The sequence below is a fragment of the Labrus mixtus genome, chromosome 3 (genome assembly GCF_963584025.1).
Source record: "Labrus mixtus chromosome 3, fLabMix1.1, whole genome shotgun sequence".
Taxonomy (NCBI): Eukaryota; Metazoa; Chordata; class Actinopteri; order Labriformes; family Labridae; genus Labrus; species Labrus mixtus.
In genome coordinates, this window is record NC_083614.1 from 12485065 (window position 1) to 12502131 (window position 17067).

Consider the following 17067-nt stretch of genomic DNA (forward strand, 5'->3'; position numbering starts at 1 on the left):
AACCTAGCTGGCATGAGAAAGTCATGGGAGCAAAAGGCGAGAACCAAAAAAAAGAAAATCTTGAGGTAGGATACTAAAACAAGCGACAGAGGATTCCTCATTAAAAGAGACTCTTTCATAAATAAATGATCCATTATTTCTATTTATTATACAGAATGATGTTCTCAGCTTTAAATCAAAGATTGCATGCAAAACATTTTTAAAAGGAAACTCCTCACCCTGTTTACGAAGTTTCTGGTCTCCTCTATGAGTTCCTTGATTCTCCTGATATTTTCTGTTATGTTGCCAATAGGGGGCGCTTTCCCACTGAAAGCCTCAACTTCTGTGGTTTTATCTTTCAACACAGGGAGGGCTGTGATCAAGTTCTTCACTGGAACAGACAGGAAATTATTTAAATGAATGAAAAGATAGTTTCTAAAACATTTTGACCATTTAATACTCACCTGTCAGGTTGGCATCAGTCAACATTTTATCTATATTCACACTGATGTTGGTTAAAGTGATTCTGTCCACCTCCTGGCTGACTCTCTTCAGTCTCTCCGTCATGTTACTGACTGTGGAGCTTGATGCAGACGCAGCAGATTTTGCAGACTCTATCAGAACAGCTGTGTCATCTGAAATCAAAAAGTTTTCATTATTCACTTTGACGCTGATACAATTCAGAGATGCACTGATAATTCTGTTTCCTTTGTTAAAAAAAATACATATATTTAACGACTGAACTTGGGATGTGTGCAATCAGCCGGGTAAATTATTAAAGTCAGCAACGTCGTTAGTTTGCTCCCAGACTTACTATTTGGTTAAACTAATTTATAGGGCTGTCAATCGATAAAAACATTAAATTACAATAAATCGCAAAATTTCCATTGTAAATCGTGATTAATCGCATTTTAACTACATGATTGAAATTCCTTTATTCCCTATTTAAAAATAAAAATTGTTGGGCTTTTATTTTTTTATTTTTGTACTGTCTTTAGCTAAAACTACTTTATACAGTATGGTGTTTGACTTCAACCCTGATTTTATTTGGAAATAAAGTAAGGACCCTCTAGATCAAAGATGGGCGACTTTGGTCACAGCAAGGGCCACATTCATTTAATTCTCACTGCCAGGGGGTCAAATTGTAGGATACAAAAACGATTACAGTCAATTATGTCTCAAATTTAACTCAACATATACCAGTGATCACATATTATTATGGACATATTTTTAGTTTTCATGATTTCATGGCAGATTTTGTCATGCTTTCCAATTAATTGATATGAAAAAATTGACTTGAGGGCCACGGTGAGGGTTGATGCGGGCCCCATGTGGCCCCCGGGCCACCAGTTGCCCACCCCTGCTCTAGATCAAAGGTTACCAAGGAAAATGTAATTCGAGTCTTAACGGATCAAAAACTCAACAGCTCAAGAATTTAAATGTTTGATGTCAAAAGGTGTACATTACTTTTGGCTTGTCAACTGAGTTTTCCGGGCAGGTTTTTTTTAAATTTAATTCACAAAACAACCTTTAATTTAACCTTCTTTAAAAGATTATATTTATTAATTTTGAAGAGTTTTCTCCTTGAAAGTCTCTTTAGTTGTTTTACAATCACAAACCCAGTAAGAATGAATTTCTGACTATCTTAATCTTCATGTCAACTGTGCTGCACATTTAAAGTGATCCACTGACCTCTTCTGATGTTCCTCAGGTTGTTGTCGACGGTCAGGATGCTTGTTCTTAGTGATTTTCCTTTTTCCTTTTTCTGGTTCACATCCTGCTGGCTCGTTTCTGTATTCCAGAGCACTGTTCAAAAGAAAAAAATATTTTAAAGCATGCAACATTTAAAAAACAAAATGTAGTGTGATGTGATGTTTTTACTCACTGTTGCGCTCAATCTGAGTCTTCATTGCTTCTTTCAATTGATGAGAGGAATTATCTCTGAGAGCTGCAGCCCTGTTGTTTAGACCTCCCTCCATCATGTCCTAGTTAATGGGGAAGAATTCATTAGTCTTTTTTTTTTAGAATCACCAGGGAATCCCTAAAAGTAAAGTGGAAGCAGCTGATGGTTGCAACCATTAGGTCCAGGACAAATTCGCCCCAAGGCAACAATAAAATGTATCATATCGTACCGTATCATATCATATCATATTGTATCCTACAACGAAGAAATAGTCTATGAGAAGGAGGATTAAAACAGAGTTTGTAGTATGTGATGTTGAAGAGGTGAGTTTTTAGGGATTTCTTGAAGGTAGAGAGTCTGGGGGAGTCTCTGATTATTTTTGGGAGTGAGTTCCAGAGGGTGGGAGCGGTAATGGAGAAGGCCCTGTCTCCCCAGGACCCCAGGATAACCAAACTAAACATGAGCAAAGCTTCAGATCATGAGGTAAACATCTGTTGGAGTAATTCAGGATGAGTCTGCAGAGGATGCTAAAGAGTTCTGCAAATCACGCGATAGTTCCACAATATGAATCCAAAACTTTAACAATCCAGCTTCAAGCATCTACGTAAGCTGCTAAAACCTCTAAAACCCTTTTCAAACATACAGAAATCTCCTGAAAAACTGGGAGATTTGGCTACCCAGTGACTGCCTAAAGTTTCTGCACGCGACCACTACGATCTCCGTGCACATAATTAAACGGCTGCATTATGTTTTCTGTTCATCAGTATGTTGTTCTCCTCTCTTTTGTGGATGTTGTCATTCCACTGGACTACACATAGCATTGATATACAGGCAAATATTCTCATTATAACGTTGTGTAGCGGACTCTGTTGCTTCGGCCGCTACTTCCATGTTGTTTATTTACGTCACGTCTTATGTCGGGAAATCCCCCGAGCCCCCTCCCCTCTGACAGGGATAGTCTCCCGCTGTGAGGAGCATATGTGAACGACTAGGTCGGGAGAATCTACGGAGCGGTTCTCCTGTAATTATCTAGATATTATCCGGAGTGCATATGTGAAAACGGCTTAACATAGGCTCTCTTCTCCCAGCACTGGAGAGCAGCCCTCCCCCTGGCAGGAAGACTTCCAGAGAGCTGGCCAATCAGAAGAAAGTAGGCACCTGGTGAGGGGGCCTTAAAGAGACAGCAGTTCAAACGAAGCATTTCAGACAGAGGCTGAAATTAGGGTTCTTACTGACGCTAGTAAAAGATAAATTGTGAATTTATTGAGCTAATATGGAATCTTTAAGGAGTTTGCATGTAAGTTACCTGTACGGCTCGATCAGTGGATGATTGGGTTTGATGTGCTTCCATTTCTGCCTTTTCTACGGCATTGATGATGCTGTTATAAGCTCCTGTTTGCATGACTCTGAGCAGGTCAGTGCTGTTGGTTGCATCACGAAGCATTCTGTGAAAACATTGAACATGGTGTATCTATATATTCAGCATTGATCTAAATTAAATTGATCTTTGTCCTGTATCTCCCCTGCTGCACACTCACTGTTGAATCTCTGCTGCCTCTTGGCTGAGCTCCATTGCGTGCTTCTCAGCCTTTGTCATCACATCCACCTTCCCCAAAATGTGGATTTTATTTAACTTCCTAAAGAGTTCCAGTTTGGCACCGTCCATCTGAGCTGAATGATTTTCAAAATCCTGCAGTTTACAAACAAGAAACTTAGTTTTGGTACTCTCCAAAGCATTTCTGATGGAATCCCAGTTGTAAAAGATACCTTCTTACTTTCTTTATTTCCTCAAGCATTAAAAAGATGTCTGTGACATTCATTAGCAGATCTTGAGTTGTGTCAACCACAGGACGGAGTGCGCTTTCATCTTCCTGCACATGAGCGTGAAAATGCTGAACAGAAGAAGAAACGATGAACAAAAAATTATGTAAAAAACATCCTTATGACTCTAAAGTTGGTCCTACTGTACAGTACATCAGAGCTTTATGATATCACCTCCAGATGTTGTAGGAGAGTATAACCCTTCACATTTAGTCCTTTTGTCCTGTTCATTCGGCCCTCTGCATCTGACAGCAGCTCAGTGATCTCTCTAAGGGAAGAATCTGAGGCCTTCAGAGCGTCTGCAGCCTGATTTAACACAGCGACAGGATGTGACATGTTGCTCCTGATCAGGTCCAACACTGAGGAGAACATACAAGTATGAAGTGTTGAGTCAGTCTAAACTGTTACAATTATAAAGGGGGTTATATAGATGACCATTACTATCAATTATTCCTTTCCTCTAATGTTTTTTTTTTATCTATCTTTATGCTGTTTATGTTGTCACCTTACAAAATGAAAATGAGAATAGAAATAGAATGAAAATAGAAAACAGTTAGTTCAACCCGAAAAATCTGAATGGACAGGAGGCATTCAATGAGCGCTGATAAAGAGCAGTCTTTTTCAAAGTGGCTGTACTGACCCCCAAGGAGTCGCATGGACCAGGGGGTGCTAGGAGGATCCCAGAAACTTGGAAGTGCAGATGTTTTCTGTCTGTCTGTTGAAATTTACTTTTCCAGTCATCATCTTTAAAATCCCCACTGAATCCCACACCACGTTCTGTTAAGTGTTTACTTTATGTGCCATCTTCAGTTTTGTAGATTTCTCTTTTGTAACCTACGGTTGTTGCAACTTTTTTTGTGTGCCTTTTTTCTTCTTTCACACAGTAAACAGACCGACTGCGAATGTGCTCGATGTCACCTACCTATAAATTAAATATCCGACCAGTAAACAAAAAAGCTCTTACACGTGTGTGCCTGCAGCTGCTCTCCGTCAGTTCCATCTCTGTGAGCTCCGCAGCTTCGCCCCTTCAGGCGCTGCACCATCCGCTCAGCCCCCTCCATCATGGCAACTCTGTCTTCTGGCAAGTCTCTGGATTTCACCTCGGTCTGCTGCTGATTTATCAAATCTGATGAGGCAAGATCAGAGACACTGTGGATGAGACATTTGTGATCGAGATCACTCTGACTTTAATAATAATTTAAGTTCTTTAATAAGTCCAACACAGTTCTATGCACAACTGCAGAATAGTGTTGTTCTGGGTATACATGCATATCACATTGCTATATGTGTACCTGTTATTGCTGTGAGGAGAACTGCAGTTTCCGAGAAAAATGCCTCCACCATTAACTTTGTCCCATTCACGTTCTGCAATACTTTCTCCACGTCTGATACAGTTTTTAGAGTCTGAAATATTAAGGAAAAAAATAAATGTTTTTGGGATGTGTGGTGTCACAGAGGTAGCATCCAGTTTGTTGACTTTTTCTAAAAACTGCTGCATGTGAACCTGAATAGACCAGATTCGTATTATAACATCTGTTCTTCCCTTAAACCACAGTTGCAGCCATAACAATATAATAATAATGAGTGGATCAACTATGAAATGACTATTTTAAGGTGGAAGAGTCATTTATTGTTGCTTTCATCACTCCTTGATGTGATGCAATTAATTATTTAACATTTCCTGCCGAGTTTAATGATTCAAATTCCCGCTTTAGTACCACTGCAAGTAGTTGAAAACAGATATTTGTATAAAATGTAGAAAGTTCACTCATGTACCTCTTCACTCAGGTGACTGAGGTCTTCTCCATCAACACCTTCATCTTCCTCCAGCCGTCCAGCCTTAGAGTCCAGGTGTCTTAAAGCAGAGGTGAACCTCGGAACCAGAGTCTGTAGAACAAAGGAGGGAGGAAAAGATTCTGGATAATCATATGAAAATGCATCAAAGGCCAGTTCATAACTACACAAAGATAGCTTAAGACCTGCATGAAGCATTACCTTAGTTTCAGTCATGTTGTCCTGCAGGTGTTTCAGTCTGGAGAATGAATTCGGACTGTTTGAGATGTTCTGCAGCTGCTGTTTCAGCTGAGCCAGGTCATCGTCCATGTTTTCCAAGTCGAGAAGTAAGTGCTCAGGGCAGCTGTCACATTCTGTCAGTGATTATCAATACGGTAAGTACTGCTCTTCTGTTCTCCTTTTCGTAACTAAAAAATCTAGTACAAGATTATTTTTTTGAACTCACCGTGGCAGTGATCTCCACAGCTGCTGTCACCAGATGTGGTGCACTCTATAAAACCAAACATCATGCCAGTTCAAATCAGAAAACCTTTTCAAATCAGAAGACCTTCTCATCTATGATCAGGCAGGAAGCATCAGACAAAAAAGATGCTATCATGTATTTGCACATTTAAACGGAAGCCCAGAGTGGACATGTATCCATACGTTTTATTACACTCTATTTTCCTGAGATAATGGGGACATTTTGTTTGTTTTCTCAAGGTCTTGACTACTTTAGGAACCAAAAATCTGGTTATGTTGGCTATAATTTGGATCATTTTTTGTTGTCCTATACGGAAGCCCTAAGAGGACATCTACGTTTATTTACCTCCAGTTTCCCACATCAAGTTATAATTGGTTGATTTCTTGAGATCTCGACTTCTTTTTGTTGTTATTTTGAAATTAAAATGCTGGTTAATTTTCAAGCCTTTAACTGAACGACTGAAGTTGACTTATTACACTGAAAAACCTGTCCTTTTTGGGATAAAGACATAAATAGTAAAGCTTGCAAGATAACAACCTAAATTGACTAATAGCCAATGGGAAAAAGAGCAAAATAAAATGTAGGCCAATGTATGTCTGCTTGGGGCTTTCATAATTGAAGTTTATGGAAATTAAATGTATTGTTTCAAAACGTGTTCAGTGTACTGGGAAAAGTGATGCTATAACTTTCTTTACCTCCTGTCAGTGAATCACAAACATTCAAGCCGCCGTCTGTGCAGTTGCAGGGCCTGCAGCTGCTTCCAGGCACCTCTGGGTTGCCATAGTAACCAAACGAGCATCTTAAAGAGTGTAAAACAAAAAGAAAAGGCTGTTGTGGGGCTTTGATATTTAGGATGAAACAGTTCTGTGCACTGAGAATGATAATGAAATTTTAAAAAATGTGTCACACACCTCTCACACCTGGCTCCACTGTAGCCACGTTTACACAAACACTCAACCACACCTGAGCCGATGTCCAGACAGGCCAACGCAAAACTACGGAGACAGGGAGAACATTTTTACACAGAATCAGAAAAAGATTTGTTTGTTAAACTGAGCTAAAAAAAAAAAAAGAGGCTGACCTTTTCCATGGAAAAGGGCATGGACATTCCCTGCAGGTCCTGTTTGCTGCATTCCCATAGAAACCATCTTTACAGCGTTCACAGCGTCCCCCAGAGGTGTTGGACTGACAGTTCTAGAGGTTGATGAAATCGAAAACGTGAACCCACATGTTTTTTGTTCAGGTTTAGCCAACAAATAGAATAAAGTGTGCGTGTGTGTGTGTGTGTGTGTGTGTGTGTGTGTGTGTGTGTGTGTGCGTGTGTGTGTGTGTGTGTGTGTGTGTGTGTGTGTATAAACCAACCACACAGTCCCCTGTTTGCTCATCACACTGATCAGAGAGGCCATTGCAGTCACACGGCACACACTGTCCTCGGTGTGGCCCAACAGTCTCTCTGTAGAAACCTGAGCTGCACTTAAAATAAACAGAGAGGGATAAACAGTGGACCTTCAGAACCTTTAATACAGGTGTATTTATCTATAGGAAACATAAATATAGTTTTAGCCTACATTACAAGGTATGGTGGCCTGGAATGTCAACTTTACAAATATTTTAATGATTGCTAAAAAAAACAAAGCATGCAAAAAAATATTCCACGTAAATATTTCAGAAGGTGAAAAATATTTCACAAGTGAAATTTTTTCACAGAAGGTGAAGTAAGCAAAACATTTTTGATGTTTCAGGAAATATTTTTTTTACTTTTTATGCATTATATTAAACATTTTTGCATTAATTGGATTACTTTTGGTGTCTGGTAAAGTGTTTTTTGCAATCATGAAATATTTGTACTACTTACCCTTTAGGGCCTCCATAAAACTAAGTTTTTAACTTATTGTAAAAAAAGGTGGACATGGATGAAGACAACAAGAAGGAGATTAAATCTTAAGAGATTGTGTTACCTGTTGCAGAACAGCTGATATTAGGATCCACATAAGGGGATTGAAACATGTCATTCATTGAGTATTTTGTTATTTAAATCTATATATTTGTGTTTCTCTAATAAAATTGGCATCATTGATGGTACTGCATTTTTTTCTCCATTTAAAGTCACAGTGAACTGAACCTCAGAAAGCATTTAATCATGTTTGACCAAATAGATGAATCAAGAAATCTCCCCCACCGGAGGGGCATCCTTGACATAACTTTATGTTTGTATCACTGGATCACCATTTCTACACTAGAAGGGCACTGCATGGTGTTTTCTTTAATAAGAAGGAATCCTAAAGGCTGCTTAATGTATGTTCCTCACTCCCCAAGTTTAGTTTTTGCCATTTCCTGTTTTATTTTGTAGTTTTTGTCCCATGTGCTTCATATTTAGTTTCGCTCATGTTTCCATGTGATTGTGTACCCAACCCTGATCGTTTAGTTTCACCTGTGTCTGATCACCGCAGTGTATTTAGTCTCTGTGTTCTTTCCCCTCTGTGGCAGTTCATTACATCCTATACCTGTCAGTGTCTTTTAGTGGATTTTGTACTTTTTCCTCCTAGTGCCATCATGTCTTCACTGACAGAAATTGGTAAAAAACGTAATCTGCATTACCTGATTTCCACCTGCATTGCTGAAAAAAGGATCACAGAACTTCCTCGTGCTGTGAGTCTTCTGATGAATCTCGTGAAGTCTTTCAGGCATGTGCCTACATTTTTGATGTTTTACAGAAAGACAAACACGAGGCAAGCAAAGAATAAACAACCACGCTGAACTGCAAAGCAGGAATGTTTTCCTCTGCATCATAATCTGTTCAGGAAGACAAGTGAGCGTAACGATGGAAAAAGTGGTCAACTCAGGAGCAGGTGAACCTTGGAGCTGTTCATGTGTGAGATGCATAAAGAAAAGCAAGACGACATAAATCCATGAATGCAGTGTGTTGATCTGTGAGGGCTGATGCAGAGTTGGGGTTCAAGGTTCAACAAGGTGTGGCTGCAGCTGCAGACAGGTCCGGAGTGTAAATGTGTGAGCTGTGTTTGGTTGAACAATGCAACGTGCAGAGCAAGTGACAAATACGCAAGAAAATGTTCATCATTTTATTCCAATGTAGTTTAAGGTAGAAAACAATGCAAGAATATGCAACAAGAAAAAAAGAAATATTGACTTGTATTTAAAATACAGAGCACCTTTTGTTGTGTATCGGTCAAACAGAGATCAAAACAGAGGGTGAAACACTGAGGATTTGAATATGTTTTGCTCGCCAACCCTCTAAATAAGACATTTATTCTCTATCCACCAAGAAAAACATTCCTGTTACAAAATACAAAGGTTTTGCAGTCTTGAGAGTTAAAAAAAAAAAAAGGAATGGTTTCATTTAGTATCTGCAGACTGTAAGTGATTTGTTTAAAATTAAAAAGTTGTTATCATATTATACTTTAATATTCTGGGTCATTACTCATATTAACCTCCAGATTCTGACCCTTTTTCTTTCATTTTATGGCTTCATGATTGAAAAGCAACAAAAAAGAGATATCGCAAACATGTTTTTAACACAAAATGTGTTATTATCTCTCTCTGGACTTTCAGTTGTCTTTGTTGATGCTTTTCAATAGGAAACAGGTCAATTAAAACAGCTGTCAGAGTCTCGACATTCATATGACTCACAACCTGGAATATAAAAATATACTGTCACAACATTTGAGTTCTCCCTGATTGGACCTCCCAAGAACATGACCACAGTATGGTCTGTACTGATTAATTGAATTAAATGTGACGGTTTTAAATTCAATGTGATTGGATAATGGTGATGTTTTGAAGCAAGATTTTGTAACATGTTGAAGAGCAGAAACTGTGGCTTTAAGTGACTACTCTCGTTTTGTTTTAATGACTCTTTTGTTTTATTGAAGAAGGAAAAAAGTTTAAAAAAAGATGAATTTGTACCATGGACTGCTGTCTCTTAACTGAAGGGTCTGTGAAGAAGTTTATAGACGAGGTGAAACAAAACTCCAGACTGAGCTCAAATTGGCTTCTTTCTCCTTTTTAGACAGGGACACCCTAAAAAATGTATTAGTGCCAAACGTATCGTTACATCGATGGATTTCTTTGTCCAACATTGAATCTTCTCTGGTGATCAGTGATTAGAGTCAGTCTGTATCCTGAGAACAACATTGTAGGTTTATACACGAGTATTTGAGCATAAACTTTGATCTTTTCCTTTTGTTTGATTAAGTTTAGGAATCAAGATACTATGTTCATGAAAATGTCATGGTTTGGGTTTAAGAGATCATCGCTGAATTGTGGTTGCACAGGGGGCCCAGCAGATTCCTCTGTAAAAGAAAATACGCCTCTCAGTGACGGTCACTGAGTTCACATCAGGACGCATCACTTTGTCCTGCAAAACTGTCATATACCTGGGAACCATGACCTGTTATAAGATCACCAGTGGATTATTTACAGTGCAACAAAGTCAGCATGGTAAATACAGCCAGCGTCACAGTTCAAAGTTTAACTCAAATGATCTGTGGATTAATAACTTCCCCCCAAGCAAATGCATGAGCCGTTTTCCTGATTAGTTCAACCTTTTTGAACAAAGCTGTGACCACACTTCAAGGGCCTGTGTCATTAACAGCTTTTTTTTGCTCTGGCAGTGCCTACAACCTGCTTATTCTGTTGCTAGGTTACGAAATTGAACTTCTACGTCCCTTGGTAATTACTGTTAGCTCCTTGTGCTTAATCTCACCCTATATTGAAAGAAATATCACAAAGGAAATGTGAAAACAATGTAAACGAATCCCTCAAAAAGACGAGTCAGATTACTTTCTCCCCCACCATTGTTGTTAACAAGGCTGATTTCAGAAGTCCCGCTCTCTTGATTTTGATTGATCAGTACTGTAGAAGTGACATTGATGAGCGCTGTGTTGTTCTAAAAGTTGAGCTAGTGCTGTGAACACACTGACCAAAAACAGCTGATGCTGAGGGCGTTATTACACTCAGGATGCTGAGCGTTGAAAACGCTGAACTTGAATTTAAAATAGGCGCTGGCAGCGCAAAAAAACGGCTTTAATGGACACAGGCCCTTATGGGAGAATGCTACATGCTGTTTAGCATTTTGCTGGATTGCTAAGCGTGTCGTATAGTACCACACGTGGACAAGAGTCCTAAAGTAAAGGGAAGTCTTTCCGTAATGTCTGCTATAGACAACTACACGTTTGGTAACATTACCTTCAGTTAGCCACAGAAACCTGCAGGTCAAACCGGACCAAGACAGAAAAAACAAGCTAATCAACCTTTCAAGCTTTTTTTTGTTTTGTTTTCAAGGAGAAATGTGTTTCTGCTTCTGTCCAAAGTAAGATGATTTTTATTTACTTTAAGTGTTGCCACAGAGCAGGGTGTATTGAGACTACATCCCTGAGAGAAGCACTGAGTTCACTGTTAATTGCTGATATGAGTCTTTGAACGTACATTACAGTATGAGAAAGATTGAGCAGGGGGTTCAGAAAATATGTGAGACAGGAATGCTTCAGAGATGTCGAGGACTGAAACAGGTTGACCTGATGTCAGTCCAACGGAGGTGTTAGCATTAGCGCTCAGAATCACAGAACAGGATATAAAGCGTAGCTCGCGATGCCACACGTGTTGGAGCCGTCTCGGATCATTCGCATGAAGCCACCTTCACCCCAACTTGAACCCCAACTAAAAAGAAAACAACAGAGACTCATTTGAAAACAAAACACAAGAAACACTTGAAAAGGTGATGTATTAGCAGTAATGTCTTCAGTTTATCCAATGCTTTTCTACATATGGAGGATTAATCTGACCTGTTTTTGATGATCCAGTAGTCCTTGCCTCCTTCAGAGCCATATCCAACCAGTAGCACGGCATGACTAAGATTGTTCGGGTTACAGTTCGGTTCTTCGTAAATTCCTGCAAAGGAAATTTCAACCTGCTTTCAGAGTTTTGCCACCTTGAGGTGGGTACACAGTAGCCCTTTTCAAAATGAAATTCCACAACAATACCATATTTGCCTCACTGTCATCACGCCTTAACACATTCATATTGATTCCGCAACGGCATAGTCTGTGAATTGAAATTGCCTGATAAGGCGTCGCGGAAGCACAAGAGAGCACAGCACAGCATTAGCTCCACATACACACTCAGTCAGACTTGCGCACACACAGAGCACTGTTTTGGGTGCAAGGAAGACATAAAGTATTGATAACAGGTTCCAGAGTGATTTTTTTAAAAACGGCACAGTTTAAGTCGTCGTGTAAATTGTCAATATGCAGTTCATCTGAAAACAGACTTTATGCACATGCATAATGGTTTGTGAAAATGTCAACTGGCATGACTCCCAATGGCGTTAGCTATTTCTGTATGTTTACGACATACAACTCACATATTTGCAGATCCATCTTCAGTACGGAGTACTTTTGAATAAGTTACCTGAGCTGTAAAACAGGAAGCTTGAATGATCTGCATCAAGGGCCACTGTGATTGGCCCGATCGTTGCCACGGCATCAGCCAGAGCCTGCTCATCTCCTTTAGGGATGAACCTGTAGTCTTTGATGTGAGCGACTGCGAGCCTGCTGTCATAGTAGCACGGCTGAGTATCCTGCGGAAATAAACACACAGTTTTATTGGCAGGCTGGTCACTGAATGAGGAATTGTTCATCCATCCTGAAATATCAGGGACAGCAGGTTAAGCCTCACCACGGAGGTGTATGGGTACGTGATCGTTGACTGCAGCCCGTTGCTGACCACGTAGTCGTAGGCGTTGGCCATCCAAGCGCCGCTGCAGCCGTAGGTACCGTAAGATTTGGAGCAGTCCACCAGGTTCTGTTCGCTCAGAGAAATGAGCTGACCTGTCCTCTTGTATATTTGTCCCTCGATGGCTCCTGTAGTGCTGAAGGCCCAGCAGGAGCCGCAGTAACCCTGAAAGGAACAATTCAAACATAATATGAAGGTGTCCATGACTCGGACAGGTTGAAACAAACTCACGGTGGAGATTCTCACCTGGTCCTTCACCTCGGTCACATAACCCAGCTGCCTGTAGTCCACAAACCAGCTGTCAAACATCTTGGCATTGTTACGAAGCTTTCGGGCTGAGACGGTCCTCCCTCTCTTCACAAACTGAGTGTCGATCACAGCACCCTGCAGCACCTGGTACTCCTGTCTGGTCTACAAAGGTTGGTTAAGTACATCACTTTCTGGTAGTTCATGGATCATTTTGTAAATCAATTCATCAAAAAACATCCCTTTTTTAACTTCAACTGCAGGACTACAACTAGTTTCACCAGTTTCTCCTCCTTTTCCACAAACCAGGAGTACCGCACATTCCTTCAACTCAACGCCATGTTAACTAGTTTGCAGCTTCCTGTTTGGTGATTGCGCGAGACCACTGTTCTCACATGGGTGAGAATAGGACTGCCTAAAATCAGCTTGTATTGAGTTTTATGACCACCTTACACCAAACAATAAACATCATAGCATGCGCCAACTCTAGAAAAACCCTTATGATTTTATTCCGACTCATGCTTTCATTCCAAATGTATCTGTGACTTTGAAATCACTTGAAAAGTAATTTGGTGTAAGAGCAGCATGACCAACCAACATCTTTTTTTTTTTGTTTTATCTCTTGCCAACGTTAGTAACTCATCAGTGTGAGGCTTCTCAAGTTCATCAACAGGCCTACTTGATGTTTACAGTCAGTAGGATTTGATGATGAGAAAAAACCTTAATTTTTAAAACATTTGAAATGCAGCTCTGTGTGAGGTTCAGTTGAGGTTGCAGTTCTCCATATTTACCAGGTCTCCATATTTATTCATGAGCATGGTGAACGGCCTCCTGCCCATGAAGAAGCCCTGATTATTGTCCTCAATGATCCGTTTGTTCTCCTCCCAGATGACTCTCCTCTGCATGTCATCCTGCACGTTAACACACAACAAATCACACTGAGTTACATCATGTATTCACTCTGATGTTGTGGCTTTTTATTTCACATAGATAGAGTCAGTCTGACCAGTTCATCATAGCTGATCCCGTTGCTCAGCTTCCAGATCTCCCACTCAGTCAGGACGGCCTCGTCTGAGTCTGACGCCCCCTCCTGGGGGCCGAGCAGCAGGACGTAGAGCAGGGCTGCTCTCAGCAGGAGGCTGGCCTGCTGGGCTAAGAGGAGTCAAACCATCAGTTTGTACCTCAATGGATGTGGTATTAAGTCTGTATCAAAGCATAATCCTCTAACTCCCTGATATATTCATATTTGAGTTATTTTATATTATGGTTTTAATTTTGAGAAGAGTTTGTGGATGGTTATACATCTATTCTATAGTGTATCTATCTCTTTGGACATTCATTTTCAAACGTTTGTGTTTAAGAAATTAGACAAAAACAATTGTTTGAAATACAGTTTTTGCAGTAAAGTCAACATGTCAACATGTCAACATGACTATGTGTTGAAAGTTAAAGAAAAATACTATTATTATGACTTAAAATGTAAGATATAAAAACAAGCAACATGTTTGATGTATTTTATGCTGTAAGTACTACATGATGTCGGTTTATCAGGACACAAATTATACTAAGTTTTTCTCTCATAACAGATCTGAAACCAAACACACTGTTTTTAAATCATCTCCAGCATTTAAAACAATGACGTTCTTGTTGTTTAATTGTATATTAAAGATAAAATAATCCCTCTTGTCCATCTTACCTGCATGTGTGTGCTTCTGATTTGTTCCCATGTTCTGAGATTCCCTCTCAGACCGAGCATCCAGCCTCCTTTTATAGTTTCTCAGCAGGTTCCTCTATATTTTACTGAATCCCTAAATCAACACGTCTGCACACAGCTGAGCAGGACATTAGTCAACAAAAATAAGATGCTTTCGCTGCTCCTCCTCAATAATACCTCCATAATCACTCACAGAGAGCTAAAGCTGCAATATTGTTAATCCCTCAAATACGGGTTTATAATCCACCAATAACACCTGACATCAAACTCTCCAAATCAGGACTGGAGCAGGTACACACAACACCTTTTATATATAGATAAGAGCCAGCACATTAATGCATAAATAGACATGCATTTAAATCCTGCTCAAGCTAAAAGTAAAGAAGTATTATCAGTGGGAAAAGTAAAAGTTCTGATTCTGAAGAAAGTCTCCTGTGACTCATGTCTGATTCTTACTTTGTTAACACATTCATGTTGGAGCTGCATTCAGAGCATTCAGACTTTGAACTGTAGCCTATTTAAACAATCGAAACGCATTTTTAGTTAAGACTATATTTTTCAAGTTTGCTGGATGTGTCATTTCTTACATCCAACAAATAAAACTATTACTAATACTAATTGGCCATAAATAAATTTAGAAAACAAGCAACTTATATCAGTTCTTTAAATATGTTGAAGTTGTTGAATACACAATTAGTGAAGTCTGCACATGAGTATTCCTCTCTTACAAAGGGGCATCTGACAAATCTTTAATGTAACTCAAAATAAAAGGTAAAAGTATGTCTTATTTGTACTTAGTGACTGCTTGGTAACAGCCTGATGTGTGGGTTTATAAGGAGTGGATAAAATATGGACATTTGGTCTGTTATAATGTTATCTTCCTGAGTTCCTGCCTTTACTTTGTCCATTAAAGCACTTTGTAAACATCTGGTTAAGATGGTGCTATATATAAAATAAAGTTATTATTATTATTGTTTGTGTCATTTGAGGCTGATGGGATGAAGACACTAATCATAATCATAATGATGATGTGGAAGTAAAGGGTCACACGTAACCATGGCATGAATAACCTGCTGGAATAGAAAGATTTAAAGAAGACAGCAGCTAACATTAGCAAACAAAGAGGGGGCAGAGCAGAGCTCCAGATGTGACCAGGTGATGTTAACAGCTGATGAGAATAAGTGTGCATGAGTGCATGGGACAGTGTGAGAATGAACAATAAAACCAACATGCAGAATATAGTCTTCCTGACTGAACTTCATAAGAGCTACATGTAACAGATGCATGTGTTGTGGTCTGATGTTGAGGCTGAATTTCTATGGTGGGCTGACGATTTTACACCTCAATTGGTTTTTAATTTTTTCTTTCTTGCTAATTATTTTCTTCTCTCTATTTAAACTTTAAAAAATCCTCCTGTGGAAAAGTGTTTTAATATTTTGCAACTCCATAGAGTGCATGCTTGTACATACTTATATTATTTAATATAAACTAATATAGTTACAAAAACACCTTGAACTTAATGAGCTGCTCTCATTGGATGACTTTAAGAGGATGTTAAATGACTTGGAGGCAGACACATCAGGCTGCAGATGTTCTAACAGATATATGTATGACTTTGGGCAATCTTGAGAAATATTTGCTGGTTGAATTTGTTGTTTTGTGTCTGTTATTGTTTAATAATAATGTACTTTGTATTATATTTGTATTTATGGCTGCTCAGGGTTGATTCTCACTTTGTTAACTGTGCTGCTGACTGTCTCAGGCAGGACACTCTTGGGAAATAGTTATAATTTTTAATGTAAACGAGGTTTTCCTGCTTAAATAAAGGTTATATTAAACATTTGTAAAAAATTACATAATAATAATAATGCATTTAATTTGCAATTGATGTACATTTTTCAAATGCAATTCACTTTTCTGTGGAGCTACAAACTACAAAGTATGTTAAAGCAAAAATAATTACAAACGAGAGTCTGGAGTGCTCGGAAGTTCCAACAAAGTTGTGAAGGAGCTCTGTGGGGAAACAAAAAATCCAAAATGTAAAAAAACTAAACAAAAACAAAAACAAGGGACACTTCTGAAAGACGCTACCCATGGGTTTTTACCCAGCTTTTTGATGGCCTGTCAATGTTTTTAACAGTTCCGTGATGAAATAGCCAATTTATGGTGTGTCACCTCTTTGAACAAAGTGTGTTGTTGACTCGACTGCTCTCTAATCTAAAATGAAAAAATTGGCCCAATGACACGTTTCAGGTTGACACCAGACACTGCAGTAAAAAAAGAAAAAAATGGAATATGTATATAATGTTATTATGTTTTATCTCAAGTGTCCAGTCATCTCTGCTCCATCCCGCAGCGTCGAGCTGAGTGACTGTATGTTAGAGCTCTTCAGCGCCC

At 39.2% G+C, this 17067-nt stretch overlaps 2 protein-coding genes across 3 annotated transcripts in view; both read right to left on the reverse strand.

Moving 5' to 3' along the window:
• lama3 (laminin, alpha 3) overlaps nt 1–8703 on the reverse strand; it is a 20323-nt gene extending 11620 nt beyond the window's left edge. The window contains exons 1-18 of one of the 2 annotated variants that reach the window (XM_061031552.1): nt 8559–8703; nt 7323–7433; nt 7042–7154; nt 6872–6955; nt 6656–6759; nt 5943–5987; nt 5699–5850; nt 5480–5590; nt 4996–5107; nt 4668–4829; nt 3878–4062; nt 3658–3774; nt 3421–3572; nt 3189–3327; nt 1865–1964; nt 1672–1785; nt 444–614; nt 219–370 (exon numbers count right to left, since the gene is read on the reverse strand). In XM_061031552.1, the coding sequence (XP_060887535.1) occupies nt 219–370; nt 444–614; nt 1672–1785; nt 1865–1964; nt 3189–3327; nt 3421–3572; nt 3658–3774; nt 3878–4062; nt 4668–4829; nt 4996–5107; nt 5480–5590; nt 5699–5850; nt 5943–5987; nt 6656–6759; nt 6872–6955; nt 7042–7154; nt 7323–7433; nt 8559–8648 (2214 nt within the window). In that variant the 5' untranslated portion in view covers nt 8649–8703. Of the gene's footprint in view, nt 1–218; nt 371–443; nt 615–1671; nt 1786–1864; nt 1965–3188; nt 3328–3420; nt 3573–3657; nt 3775–3877; nt 4063–4667; nt 4830–4995; nt 5108–5479; nt 5591–5698; nt 5851–5942; nt 5988–6655; nt 6760–6871; nt 6956–7041; nt 7155–7322; nt 7434–8558 lie in introns of those variants that run through there. The other variant, XM_061031559.1, reaches the window with a different exon arrangement.
• Nucleotides 8704–10122: 1419 nt separating this feature from the next.
• On the reverse strand, nt 10123–14696 carry cts12 (cathepsin 12). Its single transcript, XM_061031571.1, has 8 exons — nt 14653–14696; nt 13963–14108; nt 13748–13867; nt 12957–13121; nt 12654–12875; nt 12387–12555; nt 11762–11867; nt 10123–11636 (listed from the first exon to the last, which is right to left on the reverse strand). The coding sequence occupies exons 1-8, from the start codon at nt 14681–14683 to the stop codon at nt 11537–11539; spliced, it is 1059 nt and encodes a 352-aa protein (XP_060887554.1). The 5' UTR covers nt 14684–14696; the 3' UTR covers nt 10123–11536.
• Between the last annotated feature and the right edge of the window lie 2371 nt (nt 14697–17067).